The sequence below is a fragment of the Heterodontus francisci genome, chromosome 27 (genome assembly GCF_036365525.1).
Source record: "Heterodontus francisci isolate sHetFra1 chromosome 27, sHetFra1.hap1, whole genome shotgun sequence".
Taxonomy (NCBI): Eukaryota; Metazoa; Chordata; class Chondrichthyes; order Heterodontiformes; family Heterodontidae; genus Heterodontus; species Heterodontus francisci.
This window is the reverse complement of record NC_090397.1, coordinates 22,270,751-22,288,379: the sequence shown is the minus strand read 5'-3', so window position 1 is coordinate 22,288,379 and position 17,629 is coordinate 22,270,751. Positions and strand designations below refer to the sequence as shown.

General features: G+C 40.6%; 1 protein-coding gene across 5 annotated transcripts in view; it reads left to right on the top strand.

The window, feature by feature from the left end:
* The window catches only part of LOC137384699 (non-muscle caldesmon-like), a 258,457-nt gene that overhangs the window by 230,101 nt on the left and 10,727 nt on the right, over positions 1-17,629 (top strand). For all 5 annotated transcript variants that reach the window (XM_068058995.1, XM_068058991.1, XM_068058993.1 and 2 more), the window contains 3 exons: positions 49-192; positions 2,335-2,430; positions 13,725-13,814. In XM_068058995.1, the coding sequence (XP_067915096.1) occupies positions 49-192; positions 2,335-2,430; positions 13,725-13,814 (330 nt within the window). The remainder of the gene's footprint in view (positions 1-48; positions 193-2,334; positions 2,431-13,724; positions 13,815-17,629) is intronic.

Sequence of the window (17,629 nt, the reverse complement as noted above, 5' to 3'; positions counted from 1 at the left end):
ACTCTGCTGTTTTATGAGAGAACTCAGATTATTATTGTCTACACTTAGGGTGCTAAAGCTGCTAAAGGAGGCAAGTCATCAGCTTCAGATCTCCCACTGACAGCTGAGGGAGTGCGGAACATAAAGAGCATGTGGGAAACTGGTGATGTCTATAGTTCTGCTTCCCCAGTTAATAAGGGTACACCGAACAAGGTAAGGTATCTCTTGGGATCTTGCTGCCCAAATCAGATCATACTGAAATAGAATGTAGGTAGGACGACAGCATGACACAAACTGTGTCAAATCAATGTGCTGACACTAGCATGAAACTGCTCACAGATTTACTGCACAGCTGTTTTTGTTCTTGATATGAGCCTTGCATTTATAACTCTTTATCCTATGGATATTTTTTGACACTGTCAGTCCTGTATCTGTGGAGAGCCTGCTTGTACTTCTATGACACTCTTCAATTATCTTTTTAAGAAAATCAATTGAATTGAAATTTGCTTAGTTGGCTGCAATAATTTAAAGATATGATTCTATAGTCTTCATTATGTTTTCATCATTGATCCCAAACTGGTACAGACAGAGCAGTGTCATAGACATACTAAAAGAATGCAAAGCTTTTTTTTATATTACAAACATCTCTGGGTTAAAGAGTTAAACATTGAAAATTTGCTTAATGTCACAGCATCATTCTTCATAAAACCAGTCTTTTGAATATATTGGAGATTACATATTCTGTTTTTCTCTCAGATTAATTGATGAAAAAAAATTGCCCAATACTGTGAAAGAGAAAATCCAAAAACTGCCTCCACCACAACTTAAAAATGAAGAATTACATGAGTTCAAAGTTGCCTGAAATCTTCATGGTTTATCCTTAAACTGTCGATGACAGTATTTAAAACACCTGCACAATATCAGAGCTGGTACTTGCATACTTAGTAAGCACCTTGTTAATCATGTCATGATGTATTTTTAAACTCCTGTGAAATTTCTCATAAGGAACTTCTGGCAGGACAGATAAATTGGAGCAGGTGATCAAACATATCCTCATGAAAATTCAACCCAGCAGATTTAGTAAGAATAAATAGAGTATGGGATGGAAAGCTAAATTGTTTACAGATATCAAAACTGATTTCTGGTCCCTTAATATCCAGTGTTTTAAGATTCACTCTGGGTATGAATAAGGAATATAACAGACAGCAAGAGGAACTTGCCCTTTCCCAAAATAAACAAAAGAAAACACCAATACATAGAATAGTAGAATAATAGACCATAGAATAATACATCACAGAAGGAAGCCATTTGACCCATCATGCCTGTGCCAGCTATTTGTAATTATCCGATAAATCTTTCCACTCTTTCCCCATAGCCCTGCAAACTTTTCCTTTTTCACATATTTATCCAATTTCTTTTTGAAAACATTTGAATCTGCTTCAACCACCCTTTCAGGCAGTGTGTTCCAGATCATAATAACTCACTGCATAAAAATTTGTTCTCGCATTTTTGCCTCTGGTTCTTTTGCCAATTACCTTGAACACTGAACCCATCTCTTCTACAATGTTCCAATATAAAACCAGTCAGCGGGATCCTGAACTGCTGTGAAAATGCTGTGAGCCTGATGTGATTCAAACAAGCAGCCTTCTGATCTGAGCTAAGACACACTACCATTCTACCACAAGGTCCATAGCGAGCAGAGTTCCTGAAATTAAATCAGTTGCTTTGGTTATTGTGAAATGATAATTAAATACCTGGGAATACCTGCTGAGTAGGCTTTCTGCCCACAATTGCCAGAGTTATGTGCAATATGTTCACAAAATCTTGGTGTAAAACATTAGACACTTTCAAGATGCATTGTCAGGTGTACCTGGCTTGTGGCCCGGAATTATTTTCTGTAAAATTGTTCCGGAGTATCCATGATGGTAGCAATATTAAGAACTGAATTCTTGCACTGATTATATTCTGGCATTGCTTCAAAGGAACAGGCTTGTCACACTTTTGGAACTACCCAAAAACAAGTTCAGTGTAAAATGTTGAAGCAGATTACATGTTTGCTGTAATCTTGGATATTTTTGCACAAGTTTTTATCATTGGAAAAAAAGAAATACTTGACAACAGTATCCTCTAGGTGATGTGCAGTTGTACTAGATTTTTGGATTAATTTGACTATTTGAAAAATAAATTTATCACATCTAAGTTATAGCCTTGATATTTTCTGATTCATAATGGGCAGAGAATATTTCAGGAAAAGAGCTGTGCTGAATGTTGTGGTGACAAGCTTTTAAATCCTAATGAAACTTGCATGCAATCACAAAAAGCTTCACGAGATTCTGTTTATGGCTATCCTTGTAGGAGGTAGCAGGCCTGAAAGTTGGCGTTGCCGGTCGCATCAACCAGTGGCTCACCAAAACACCTGAAACAAACAAATCACCTGCAGCCAAACCCTCAGTAAGTTGTCCACCTCTTCACTGCTCTTCAAAATCTTCTCACCTCAGGGCAACCTGGCGGCTACAATTCTAAAGCGTTGTGCATTGAACTAGGAAGCCAACTTGCAAATGTGGCCTCTAATGAACTTGATGCTTGAGTTTGTCTCAGAGGGTGAGTTATTCTCAGTCTCAGCCAAGTTGTGTGGCTAGGGGAGAAGACTGACTGGGAGAGTGGTATCTCACGCCACATAATCTGAGTAAAAATCTGGGTAAATCTGTCTGCCAAGTGTGAGCATTGACAACATTTTTGCACATGTGCATGGGTACATTATTCCACCCTCATTAACTGAGTAAGATAGCATGGAGTGGCTAAATTGTGGGAAAGGAGGGCAAAAAAAAAATAGGGAAATATTTTTAACTTGCTACCTCATAGACCGCTTTGTCTCATTTTAAATTGCCAAAAAAAAAAACAAAATCCCATTTTTTGTGCTTGGCTTTCATTTCAGTCTGTCCACATTAGCTTAAGAAACAATAACAAAGTGACTTTCTACAGCATGGAATACAAGTTGCTAAGAGACTCACCAGCAATATATGTTTTTCCAAAACACTTAGATGCATTTAGAACAGAATCTCCAAATTGAATGATGTGATATTTGTGCGACAACAGTGTCTTTGTTTTCTGTTGCTTAATTGAAAAGAGAGACAAGATATTGCTGTGTTTTCCTCAATGATTGACACTGTGCTTCAAGAATGAAAATTAACTTGGACTTTGCTAAAAGTTTTATTTTCATACTTTAAGTCTTGTTTTGTTCAGAATTTCAAAGGATACTTTGCTGTATTCAAAAGTATTGCATTATAGCAACCAAGACCAAAATCCACCATGACATTTTTGTGTGTACATTATAAGAAACATGAGAAGAAGTAGGCCATTCAGCCCCTCGAGCCTGCTCCACCATTCAATAAAATCATGGCTGATCTGATTGTGGCCTCAACTCCACTTTCCTGCCTTGACTCCCTTGTAGAGCAAAAATCTGTTTAACTCAGCCTGGAATATTTTCAGTGACCCAGTCACCACTGCTCTCTGCGGATGAGAATTCCAAAGATTAATGACCCTCTGAGAGAAGAGAAGGACATTAGTGAACCAGATGGGTTTTTACAGCAAACGACAATGGTTTTATGGTCACTATTAGATTAGCTTTTTTAATTCCAGATTTATTAACTGAATTCAAATTTCACCATTTGCTGCGTTCGGTTTCGAACTCGTGCCCCCAGAGCATTAGCCTAGGCCTCTGGATTTCTAGTGCCATGACATTACCACTATGCCACCGCCTCGCCCTCATTATAGAAGTGTTACATTTGTGATTTTCCAATCTGCTGGGACTTCTCCAGAATCTAGGGAATTTGGAAGATTAGAACCAATGCATCCACTATCTCTGCAGCCACTTATTTGAAGAGCTTAGGATACAGGCCATCAGATCCAGGGGACTTTTCAGCCTTTAATCCTTAGTTTTCCATAACCTTTTCTTTAGTGATAGTGATTGTTTTCAGTTCCTCCCTCCCTTTTGCCTCTTGATTTTCTACTATTCTTGGGATGCTTTTTGTGTCTTCTACTGTGAAGACAAATACAACATACTTGTTCAAGGGCTGGAATTTTATGTTGGACCAGAGGCCCCGCCCACCAACTAAAAAGTCAGGGGGTGAGCTCGCCTCCACTGGGCCTGGGAGCCATGCCAGGATTTTACGCTCCCTAGGCCCTTAATTGGCCTTGGACAGGACTTCTGCCCCTCTGAGGCAGGAAGTCCCGCCTCCAAGAGCTGCCGGCCAATCTATGGGCCGGCAGCTCTCAGTCCCAGCAGCGCCACCGGGAGCGGTAGCCACTGCTGGGACTTCAGCCAGCTTCAGCAGCAAGAGGGACACCAGACTGGAAACAAGGTAAGTCTCTGGGGACAGTCGGCCGGGATCCAGCAAGGCAAGGTGGGGGATGGAGTCAGTTGGGGGTAGGAGGGGCGGTAGTGTTGTGTAGTGGGGTCGGTTGGTCCATGGGAGGGTCCTCCATGGGGCACAGGGTGCCCAATCAGAAGGGACCCCTCCCCAGCCTGCAAGGAGGCTGCCTGGTTTTACTTAGCGGCCTCCTGGGGGATCTCAGCCACCCGCCTGCCTCTAGTAAAATACTCGCAGCGGCAGGAGGAGGCTCTTAAGTGGCAGTTAAACTGGCCACTTAAGGGCCTTGATTGGCCTGGGGCGGGAGGGCCATTTCTCACTGCTGTCGCCCCTCGGGAAATTGCAGCTGAGGCAGGAAGGCATCTGGAACGGCACCACCCGCCTCCCACTCAATTTTACTAACAGCACCCTCCCACGCCTCTTTCCCCCCCCCCACCACCACCAGCCTGCTCCTGCGAGGGAGCATGAAGTTCCAACCATGTTCTCTGCCATTTCCTTGTTTCCCATTATTAATTCCCCAGTCTCATCCTCTAAGGGACCAACACCTACTTTAGCTACTTCCTTCCCACATTCGCCTCCAGTATTCTATGATACATATCTGAACATGATATAGTACACATTGTTTATAGTTCTCATCTTAAATTAAAAACAAAACTTATTTATAAAACCATCTCTTTAACATGCCTCTGCACTTTTTGTCTAATTCTCAAAGACAATGCTACAAACTACATGGACTGTACTTACCAATACAATGCAAGGTTTTTGATACGACATCAAGGCCAAAACAGACCCAGGGAAAAGTAACTAGAATTCAACTAACAAGGGCATTCCAAAATTTGAAATTATTAATATTTCAGTAGCTTAGATTAATGCCCAACTCTCAATGGTTTTTCACCGTTCCACTCTAAAACGTGCTGATTGCTTGTTGACAGTTTTAACATGGCTATTTTTATTTGAAAATATTGTGTGTTGAAGACCTCAACATGAAAAATAGAAAAAGTAAACAGCCAGGTAGCAACAGCAATCATTGGCCAGGAAATTAAGGGAAACACAAGAAAATTAAATTAAACGGGGGAGGAGTTGGAATTTCTTTACATCCTTAATGAACAGTGGTTAATACCGATACCTGGTATACCTGTAGCTATATTTGGTGATACACCTGGTATTGGTGCAATAGTTATTGGTATATCAGTGCCAACACTGGGTATATCAATACTAATAGCTAATGTACCATGTACCAATACCTATTGTAGGAGTGCCAATTTCCGAAACATGAGTACTATAATCTGGTGCATCAGTACCTTATGTACCAGTACCAATTCTAAGCATTGCCGTACCAGTATTTGATGTACCAGTATCCAACATCTCAAATATTTAGATCAATATCTAGTAACACTTGGTACATATATTATTGTTGAACCATGTTGAACCAATGGACAGTGTACCTCGTGTACCAATACTAACACCTGGTACTACAATACCATTGCCTGATGTGACGACGTCCGATGGCACCAATCCTATAATCTCCACTTGTACACAGCTTGTTAATATCTTTACATAGCACATGTTGTACAATTCAGCGGCAGTCAAAGTGTGCAAGAGTGAAATGCATAAGATTATATAAATCCATTGATTTTTACTCCTTAATGACATGAATACACAAAAGCACTGGATCCAGTTTAGCAAGTAAATGTGCAAAGTGTGGAAGATATAGGGATTAATGAGTTCAAAATCAATGGGAATTAAATGATTGATGTCAACTGGCATCATTCTGATTCAGAAATCAAGTATTAGTTTGCCAGATATCGGTTACCCTCCAAATACTAAGTTGCTACTAAATACCTAAGGGGCTCACTTGGCCAGTAAGAGGTGAAAGCTGTTGAGGCTGGAGGTCAATTGAAAATTTCTAAAGTGAGATAGATAGATTTTTATGAGGCAGTGGTATTGAGGGTTACGGAACCAAGGCAGGTAGATGGAGGTAAGATCAGCCATGATCTAATTGAATGGCAGAATAGGCGTAAGGGGCTGAATGGCCCACTCCTGTTCCTATGTGGAATTTAGTTCGGCTGCTATGAAAATTGACCCTTAAGTACCACAGACTTCCTGATTCCTGGGACCCTGATCTCAGTTGTTAACAATTTCAACATTTGATAAAAAGAACTATTTTGTCAGCCCCTACGGCTTTGAGTTAACAAGGCTTGACTGTATACGACTGAAAGCATAGTAGTTTACGTCATAAATGTATTGATTTTTATCTTTCACGAGCAAGTAGGCAGATCAAAGCATAGCTGGTTCTTTCAGTATTTAAGATGAAGGAGTTTAAGAGTGAAATACTTAATAGCCTTTGATGTTCATCACAAAAATTGTTCTCCATACTTCTTATTCATTATTTTCAGCCTTTTTGTTTAAGGAAAAAAACTATTCATCAATCAGTTAACCAGCAACTTTTAAAAAGTAAATCTATGCTTATGGGGGCTGCTTTATACCAGTCATTCGGCATTTGGTTGTCTTTTTGTCTCGGCCTAATATTTACTATATTTACTATCTGTGCTAGTGATAGTAACCATTATAATATGTGTGCGTGTATATATATAATGTATATATGCGACAGAGTTGTAAAACAAAGAATGTTGCTACAGCACATCAGTTTTGGAGCTAGCATTTGGGGTCCATGTTATAAATGCAGTGTTGTTAACTGATTAAAGGGTATTACGACCAGGTGAGGAAAGGGTCTAGGGCTCCCATCTCGGCCTTTTCCTGGTTTGGCCGTAACAGGGTTTAACTTTTAAAACAGTGTTTTTATCATCCCCTCAGTGAGTCCTTGCTCACTGCTCTCTACTTGTAATTGCAAAGAAATCAACCAGACAGGTTTTCTTAGATTTAACAAGAAAGGTGTAAGTTTATTAACCTTAAAACTCTAACTGAGTTAAAACTACTAAGAATATGCAACGCGACCACGCTGCATGCATACGCGATAAACACACATGCAAATAGAGACAGAGGAGGAGAAAGAATTAAAGGGGAAAGGTTTGAAGTAGTTGATTGAATTCGGTTACTGGTTTTGGGTTGGATGTAAAGTCTTTGATTGAAGTTATGTCTTGCAGTTCTTGTTGGGGCCCAGTGCACATTTTCAAACTTGTTTCGGTGGTCTTCTGTCTTGCGGCTTAAGTTACTTCTGTGGGTCCCTGGAACTTTGCGTCAGAGAGAGAGAGAGAGACCTTCCTCCTTGATTCTCAACTTGCAGTCTGTCTCAAAACTTTACTGTGAGCACAATTCAATCAACTCCAGGTTGACCAGCAGGTTAGTCACATGACTAGCTTTTTGTTTGAAACAGCATCACCTGCAAAGTTTGTTAATTCTTCCAAGCTTACCAGACACACTCAGTGGGGGAGTGGAATGCTGGCTGTTACACAGTCAATGACACTGAATATCTTTTGATCATTACTATTGACAAATGAATCTGGCTAATTGGATCAGGGAGTACTTCCATTATCTCTCTAGGCAACTGTCTCTCAGAATGCAAATGTGCAGCCATGTTTTCAGCCACTCAGTCCTGTGGTCTTTTTTAAACAAGTTATGTTCAATGTCCAGTAACAGTGAAAAATAGTGTTCCATATGACAACATTAATATGCTTCCTTTTGGCAGCTGTGGTTTCCATCACAAGGGTATAGTTGATATAGCACACACCTTGTAAAATGATAAATGTGCAGTTGTGGTGAGAAAAGAGGGGTTAGAAATGTTTTGCTGTCATTTTTAGTCTGGCCAAACCTTTGACTTTATGCCAAAGGAGAGGATATGATATTCTATGGATCTGATGCACTAACTTTGAAATGTAAAGACATGCTTCATTATCACATTGTAGAATGTGGGAATAAAAACAAATAAAGATTTAGCGACCACTCTCTAATAAGGGCAATGCCACTTTAAATGCCCCAATCACAGCCCTACAGAATAAACACCACAAAATTTGCAAAAAAAAACACAGAACAAACAAATATCTGCCCATGTGTAACATTACTCTACAGCACTGAAACTAGTCACTCAGCCTCTCAGTGTTCATACTTTACACAAACCTCCTCCCACCATAATAACCTCTTTCCATCCTCCTCTCATATCTCTCTGTTTCCTTCTCCCTCATGTAAGCATCATGGCTTCCCTTAGATGTGCCAATGCCATCTGCTTCAATCAGTTCATTTGGCAGTGAGCTCCACATTCTCACCACTCTGTGTAAATAAATACCTTAGAAAATACTTTATTTGATCTGTTAGTTGCTATCTTGGTTACCAGACGGCTGCAAAAGTGTGAAGCTCACTGTATGAGTTGAAAACTGACAGATGTATTGAATTACAGTGATAAATTCTGTAAGTTAATGTGTTCGATGCAGAGCTTCACTAGATGCTGGGAAATGGGTGGTGAGATCAGCAAGACTGAATCGCATTCCACACAATTTTGAGTACACAAATCAGGTATTTAATGGATGGAAAATCTTGTGGACTATGAATTGGGTGCACTAAATAAACGGAGTTAAGATACAGATCAACCATAATCTAATTGATTGGCAGACCAGGTTCACAGAGCTGAGTGGCTTACTCCTGTTCTGATGGGAAGTTAGGCATGGTGGCCAGTGCACCCAACTCACAATTTCAGTTGAAAAATAAAGTATTGTCATCGATCTCAGTTGTGATGTTATACTGCAAAGGTATCAAATATATACGGAACAATGATAACAACAGTGAAAGAAAACAGAAAGAAAAGAAAAAGAAAGACTTGCATTTATGTAGTGTTTTTCACAACCACTGGACGTCTCAAAGCACTTTATAGCCAATGAAGCACACTTGAAGTGTAGTCACTGCTGCAATATAGGAAAGAAGCCAGAGATGGAGAAACACAAAGTTCTCAGAGGGTTGTAGGTCTGGATGAGGCTAAAGATTAGGGATGGGCAAGGCCATGGAGGAATTTGACCAGAGATGAGAATTTTAAAATTGAGGCAGTTGGGGACCAGGTGCCAATGTAGCTCAGCAAGAATAGGGGTAATGGCTGAATGGGACATAGTGTGAGTTAGGCTATGCACAGCAGTATTGGATAGGTTTATGGAGGGTGAAAGATGGGAGGTCAGCCAGGACATCATTGGAGTAGTCAAGTCTAGAGTCAAGGCATGGATGAGGGTTTCAGCAGCAGATGAGCTGAGACAGGAGTGGAATGGGATGACGTTACAGAGGTGGAAGGCAGCAGTCTTGGGGCTGTAGTAGATATGTGATTGGAAGTGCATCTCAGGGTTAAATATGACACCAAGTAGTCTGGTTCAGACTGAAACAATTGCTAGGGAAAGAAATAGGGTCAGTGGCTAGGGAATGGAGTTTTGTGGCAGGGACCAAAGACAATAGCTTCAGTCTTAATACTTCGTTGGAGGAAGTTTCTGCTCATCCAATACTGGATGTCTGACAAGCAGTGTGACAATTCAGAGACAGTAGAGGGGTCAAGAGAGGTGGTGATGTAGAGCTGAGTGTCAGCAGCAAACATATGGAACTTGACGTGTTTTTGGATGATGTCACATGTAGATGAGAAATAGGAGGGGGACAAGAATAGGTCATATGGGTCTCCAGAGATCTGGCTGTGGGAGTGAGAATATAAACCATTGCAGTTTATTCTCTAATTGTGACTGAATAAATAAAGTTGGAGCCAGCTGGGTGAAGGTGATGAGATGTTGGAGGAAGATGATGTGTTCAACCATATCAAAAGTTGCAGACAGGTTGAGAAGTATGAGGAAGGATAGTTTCCCCACAGTCACAGTTACACAGAATATCATTTGCGACTTTAATGAGTGTTGTTTCAGTACTGTGGTGGGGACAGAAACCTGATTGGAAGGATTCAAACATGTAATGCAGGAAAGATGGGCACAGATTTGGGAGACAACATGTTTAACCACTTTGGAGAGGAAGGGGAGGTTGGAGATGGGCGGTAATTTACAATGACAGAGGGGTCATGGGTGTGTTTTTTGAGGAGGGGGTGATGACGGCAGATTTGAAAGGGTGTCAGTACCTGAGGAGAGGGAACCATTAACAACATTAGCTAACATAAGGTCCAGGAAGAGAAATTGGGTCGTTTGCAGTCTGGAGGAAATACGATCTAGGGAGCAGGAGCTAGGTCTCATGAACAAGTTGAGCTTGGAGAGGGCATGATGGGAGGTAGGAGAGAAACTAGAGAAAGATGCGAGTTTGGGCTGGGGTAGGGGGAAATCTTAGGAGAGGTTTTGCTCAATGTGATGGAGGAAGGGAGGGAAGTGGCAGAGGCATCAGCCAGCCAAACAACTTCACAATATTGGAAAAACTGATGACAGTTGAGGGATGCAGTAATGCACTACTTATCTCAGCTAACAGAAGTGTCGGATAGTGCTCCTTAATGCTTGACGGAAGCTGAAGTTGTTAGTGCACTCTCAGGACTCTATAGCTTATCTTTACGTCTCTGAAGATTACAGTTGATATATTCATTAGACTTTTGACCTCAATTTTAATGATGAAAAGAATAATTGCTTCAATGCTTTTGTGTAGGCAGTGACTGCTCTGTCATGTCAGTAAGTAGTCTCTTCTGTTGCAGGCTTATTTCATTCCTTGAAAACTGCAGCCTGCTGACATTAATTAGTGAGTCATGGTGAAGACCTTTACACACCAGTTAATCTTGCACAGTGTTTCAGTCCAAGGGAATAATAAATATGTACACTATGCGCATTGGCTGTCACCCAAACAATCAGTCTTGCGTGTGACAGTACTGGCAATGCTGGTATTGGCCAAGTAAGGGGTCAAATTGAAGTTTGGTTACAAACTACCTACATGAGGATTTATCGACCATTTTGTCGTAACTGGTGTAGGTTCTTAGCTGTGAGGATCGCATCATCTCAGACTAAGACCAAGGGATCATGAATTTCTAGCTACAGCTGAGATTCTAACTCAGCTGTTCTAATTGGTTCTGTTTTTCCAGTTGTTAATTGGTGGCAGTGAAGTCCCACTTTGGAGAATGAAAGGGGATAAAGTCTGATAGGATCAGTTCTGCCTTGCAGAAGTCGATCCATTATTGGCCAGTTAAAGGCACCCATAGATTGTCAACAGCTCAGCTGAATTCATCTGGAGGAGGAGGTTTGATAGTAGAGCAGAGATGTGAGAGCTCTAAAAGGGGCTTTTTAAAAAACTGTGCATGTATAGTTTGCAAACATTAATAACTACTGTAATGTGTGTTTGAGGAAAATATTGAACTCTCCACAAGAGGGAGGCATCACACACACCCCCTTCCCCCCCCCCCCCCCCCCCCCACTCCCCAAATTAATCTCCAATTTAAATTGGAGACTGCTAGGAGCTTAACAGTTTGATTACTTGTGGCCAATTTCATAGTTTGAAACTTATTTCTGTGATTCAAATGTATCTACCTTATAAATCTCTGCATTTATCTCCAACTGTGTTACTCTTATATGAAGCACAAACAGCTCGTGTGAAGTTAATAATCATTTACCTCTCCTATTCTCTTGACCAGTTGGTTCCTCCACTTCCTTTCTTCATGTCTTCATTCATTTCTATCGGGTTGGCATAGCTGCTTCTTCTTTCTTTCTTCTACTTCCGGGTGGTCAGGGATTCTTGTGAGTAATCAGGTAAACCTGCATTGATTGTTTTATAGTTTATCTAGGGCTACAACTATATTGAGTGCTACAATATGTGATTTTATTTTTGCCAAACAAATGCCTACACAACAGTATTCTTACTTAAAATAACTGAATGAGCTGCTGATTATTTCAGATTTCCAGCATCTGCAATATTTTGCTTTTGCCTGAAAACTGAAGCCTGCCTTTGGCCTGGAGAACATTCTGTGCTGAAAGAGAATCCTTCAGGGATAAGAAAAACAAACTGAAATGGGACCAAGAAATTTAAAGACATCCGATCTAAATCATCTTTTATAGATCGCTCTCACCATTTCAGCCAACTCTAAATTTAAATCAAGGTCCCTGAGGTGAAAGAATAATGTTGCTAATCTATTATCCCACCCAGTTCTGTTTTTTTTTATAAAGTGATTTCCTTTCAAATCAATTACATAGGAATCCTGCAATGCATGTTCTTTTTGAAATTTTTAAGCATAAAATGATCAGTAAATGGTTTCCAAACATAACAGTGCTGTGAGCTGCCTTTTTTGGGGGGTTTGGCAGTAAGTGCCTACTTTAGTGCACTGTAAGTCGTATTGCACACTAATTTGGAAAGAAAAACTTGCATTTATATAGCACCTTTCACGACCACCGGCTATCCCAAAGCGCTTTACAGCCAATGAAGTACTTTTGAAGTGCTTTTGAAGTGTAGTCACTCTTGTAATGTAAGAAACACGGCAGCCAGTTTGCACACAGAAAGCACCCGCAAACAGCAATGTTAAGGCATAAATATTGGCCAAGATACTAGGGATAACTGAAAAAACTGGAAAAAAAGAATTGTAAATGTGGTGTTATAACATTTGTTAATCAGACTGGTGGAAATACACATAGGACCCAATGAACTCGGTTTTTCTTCTATGCTATATAATACATCAATGAGAAAAAAATCCTCGTCATGTCTTACATAGCTACATATGCCGACCATTCCTCTCATGTGAGTTTGTATATATCTTTCTAAAAACACTCTATCCTTCCTCATTAACTTCTATTCTTGATGCTGGTTCTAGTAAAGGCCATTTCTTTTATCGGCATAAATTTCCATTGCAAATCCTAATCTGCTGACTGTTCTTTTATCCATTCGTACATTTTAAAGAAGCATTGGGGTAGATTTTGAATTTGCTGCCTGTGTAAAACTAACGTTGCAGATTATCTGATTTTTATTTCCACTGATTTAAACATGAGGTGGCTGTTTCACAAGACATTTTAAGGTCTCTGAACTTACTTGCTATTGTAGTAGCAAATCTAAACAGCATTGTTGGGAATAAACTGTTTTGATACTGCAATGTACTTCATATGCCTTCCTCTTTATGTGTATTCCTGATAAGTTCATTAAGGATTGCAGAAAATTTCGAGGGACATTGACATCTGTGTAAGTTTCCCATTAGACATTATTGTCATCACGATATGTTGATGGATGTTAAATCTAATACAATATTCAAATAATCAGATTATGTCTTTACTAAAGATACTGGTCTCAAATTCAAACACACAGGCATTGTCTGGTTAATAGAAGCACACTTTGTTTTCTCTCCTCTTGCTTTACATGCACACTCAATTCAAAATGATAGTATAAGCTGAATGCTTGTCACCGTCACCAAGTACTGAAAAAGTGTTCTGGTTCCTATGTTATTTTAATTGATCTGCAATTTTCTTTTTTAAAACACCTTACTTTTTTAAATATTTCTAATTCCAGGATGTGAAGCCAGGAGATGTATCAAGCAAGCGGAACCTATGGGAGAATAAAACTGATTCTTCCAATGGAAAATCAGCCACCTCGTCTAAGGTCATCATTGGATAGGAGACATATATCTATATTCATACACATTTCTACATTATATTTAGATGTAAACTGTTACATCCCTGGGATGAGTATACAAAACAACAATGTCCACCCAGGAGCTATTTAAATGTTTTTAGTTGATATTCCAAATATTATGCTGAAATTGTTGATGCTGTTCCTGTAAATTATCAAAAAAAGTAAAATTCTGATTGGTATTTTGTGCTAAGACTAATGAGGGAAACCTGATATCAAAGAGAAAAGAGCAAGAAAGAAATTGGTATCAAAACGGCTCTTCAAAAGTTAAAATTTCCATTCACTAACACGGAATTTGCAATTAGTTCGAGAGCACCAGATTCTTTCAAAGAAGCTGCATTAAAATCTCAGCTTTGACTATCCCTTGAACTTGGCTACTCTGTATTGGTGAGTGCTGCGAGTTTGCAATCAACCAAATCATACACATTGTATGTATCCACTGAACTGCTACTTCACTAAGTACAGTGTATTGCAGAACAAAGTAATAGCATAAATTTTTCAACGGGTTGAATCCCTCTATTTTTGACCCAGTTTTCAAAGGCCACATGCTGTCTCTGGCCAAGAATGTAGTCCTCTCCCTGCCTGCAGTGCGCTGATCCAGCAAGTCCAGTGTGTACAACAGCAGCCTGGAGATGACTTACTTTGCAGTTTTCCCTCTCCTCTGGAGAACTGTATCGGGGCTCTGTCTAGAACATTGGTGAGTTCAGGGAGCCAGCAGAATAATGTGAATGCGTATCTTAACACTGTGTGCGCTACATGTTGATGCTCTACCACTCTGTATAACTACTTCAGCAACCGTGTGCCTACTTCCCAACCATCAGCATTTTCCAGTTTTGAAGGATCAGTGTGTCAGCATTTGTTGGCACAAATTAACGCATTCGGGCCCTCTTCTACCACCACCCACTTGGCCGCTGGCTTGCAATGTACACACTGGATGGGCCCCACTTCTCCCATGAGCATATTCCCAGCACAAATGGCCCAATTGCTGTAATAGGTAGAAACAACAGTGCATACAGGAATTCCCAAGGACAGCATGCTCAGGCAGGCATCTCAGCCATTAGCGTTGGGAGTGTGTTGATAGAAGCGTTAGCCATTGAACTCAGATGTCAGTTGGGTCAGGGGGTTGGAAATGGTAGGGAGGGTAAAGGGATTTGGTTGGCAAGGAGATGAGGAAATGGTGGTAAGGGGTGAGGAGGAGGATGCAGTTGAATAAGAGGGGAAGAATTGATGGCAGTGGGGGGGAATGGTTGGTGAGGAAAGGTGAGAGGAAATGATTTGCAAAGGGAAGGGACAAAGTAGTTGGCATGGGAAGAGGAAATTGCATGGCAAAGGGAGAGGAGCAGGAAATGATTGGCATGGGGAGGGGCAGAATGTATGACCAGGATGGAAATGAATGGGGAAGGTAGAATGCATTGCAGTGCCAGGGGATTGGTTGGCAGAGAAAGGGAAAAATTGATAGAAATGAAAGAGAGAGGGAATGGGAAAAATGAACCATGGAGGGAAGGGGAAAGGCGGTGGTGCAGTGGTAATTTCACTGGACTAGTAATCCAGAGGTCCAGGTTAATGCTCTGGGGACATGGGTTTGAATCCCACCATGGCAGATGGTGACATTTGAATTCAATTAATAAATCTGGAATTAAAAGGCTACTTTAATGGTGACCATGAAACGATTGTTGATTGTTGTAAAAACACATCTGGTTCATTAATGTCCTTTGGGGAAGGAAATTTGCTGTCCTTACCTGGTCTGGCCTACATGTGACTCCAGACCCACAGCAATGTGGTTGACTCTTAAAATGCCCTCTGAAATGACCTAGCAAGCCACTCAGTTCAAGGGCAATTAGGGATGAGCAACAAATGAGCCAGCGATGCCCACAGCCCTTGAACGAATAAAAAAAAAAAGACAATGAAGGGAGATGTGAATGCACGGCAATAAAGGAAAGAGATGTAGGGAAACGTTTGGCAATAAAGAGAAAGTGAAAGTAGATGGTGATGAAGGGGCAGAAACTGGGGGCAGAGCTTTGTGGGGGGGGGAAGACCGGAGATGTGCTTTGGGTGGTGTCGGGAGTGACTAATATAGTTGCCATCTTATGGACGAGAAACTCAGTCATTATGAGTTCAAATCCCATCATAGTAATCTGTGGGTTAGCACCAGGAAAAATGACTATTAAAGCTGCGGGATTGTCATTCAAAACCAATGGTTCAAGAAGGACTATCAATGTGTTCTATAATTGCCTAGAAAGCCATTATTGTACAAAACAATAATAAGAAACAAAATCACAAACCTCATGACAATTTTCAGGCATTGCATTAGGGCAAGACTCAGGTAACAAATTAAATTTAGTCAATTGTGCAAAGTTCTCTTCACTAACGTAAAGGGACTCATTCCATCCTCAGCAGAAAATGTCAAGTGGTCAATCCTTCTTGGTCCCTACCATAGTAGACTCTAACCATTTTGTTTCACTCTATGTTGCATTAAGGGGCTGAGTGCAATGGATACAGCAAAGGCCCTGACAATATCCCAGCTGTAGTGCTGAAGACAATGACACCAAAACTAGCTGCGCCTCTCTCCAAGCTGTTCCAGTGCAATTGTGGTGATGGCATCTACCTGGCAATGTGAAAAAATTCTCAGATATGCCCTGTTCGCAATAAATAACACAAATCTAACCCACCTAACGGGGTTGAATGGTCTTCCATTTGTCATGAGATCAGGACAGGGGCAGTTCACTGATGATTTCCCAGTACATAACTCCATTCATAATTCCTCTGATAGTGAAGCAGCCCATGTCTGCTGACAGTACAACCTGGGCTGATGGGTGTACAAATGTTACCCTCCACCTAAGTGCAGACCCTCTCCAGCAAGAGAGTGCTCAGCCACGTCCCCTGATCTTTAATGGCATCATCAGCAGTGAGTTTCCCACCATCAATATCTAGGGAGTCACCATTGACCAGAGACTTATCTAGACCAGCTGGGTCAACACTATGGCTACAAGAGCAAGGCGCAAAGGCAAGTTACTGTGCAAAGAATGGCTCACCTCCTGACACCTTTAAACTTTACAAAGTAGCTACAAGCTTCTCATAATAAACAATTAAAAACAATAGATGGAAAAATGTGAGCATCTTACACCTAATTTTGCAATAAGGGCTTCTGCCCTGCCAAATTCTTGTGTCTGGTGCTGATGAGGAAAATCTACCTTGGTGTCTTTCTGAAAAGGTGTGAAGTTGTAGATTAATTAAGAGTGCCTTTTGTAACTGAGCAGTGAGATTTGGATATAGGAGAGTGACAACTGAGCTAACTGTTGGATATGTGCTGGTTAGTTGTCAATTTCAAATGTCATCTTGCTTTTTTCTCAAGATTAAATATCTGCTCATTGTTCAGTTCAGAAGTGTTTAAAATGACCAGAATGCATAATTTTTAACGTACAAATTCAATATTTTCCAGAGGATCATGCCCCAGGTCTCCCATAAAATACACTTCAATGTTGTATCTTCAGATTTGGATTCCCTCTTCAAGCTCCCATCTACTTCCATTATTTTCTTTTTCCCCCTCCAATACAAGCAAAGGAATCCTGCACACACTTTCTAGTTGCTTTTACATGTCAGGATCTTTCTTGAGCTGTCAGCCTTTTGAGACTGTGTCAATATTTTTAAAGCTGTTGGTCAACATTTGGCACAGATGCATGTAATTTCTTAAAATCTGTACTTGGGCACAGTTCATCCCCAGGTGTGGCGCAGAAGTTTGACAGGCAAACTGAAGAAAAATAATTGAGTTCTTTAACCAAAAGGGA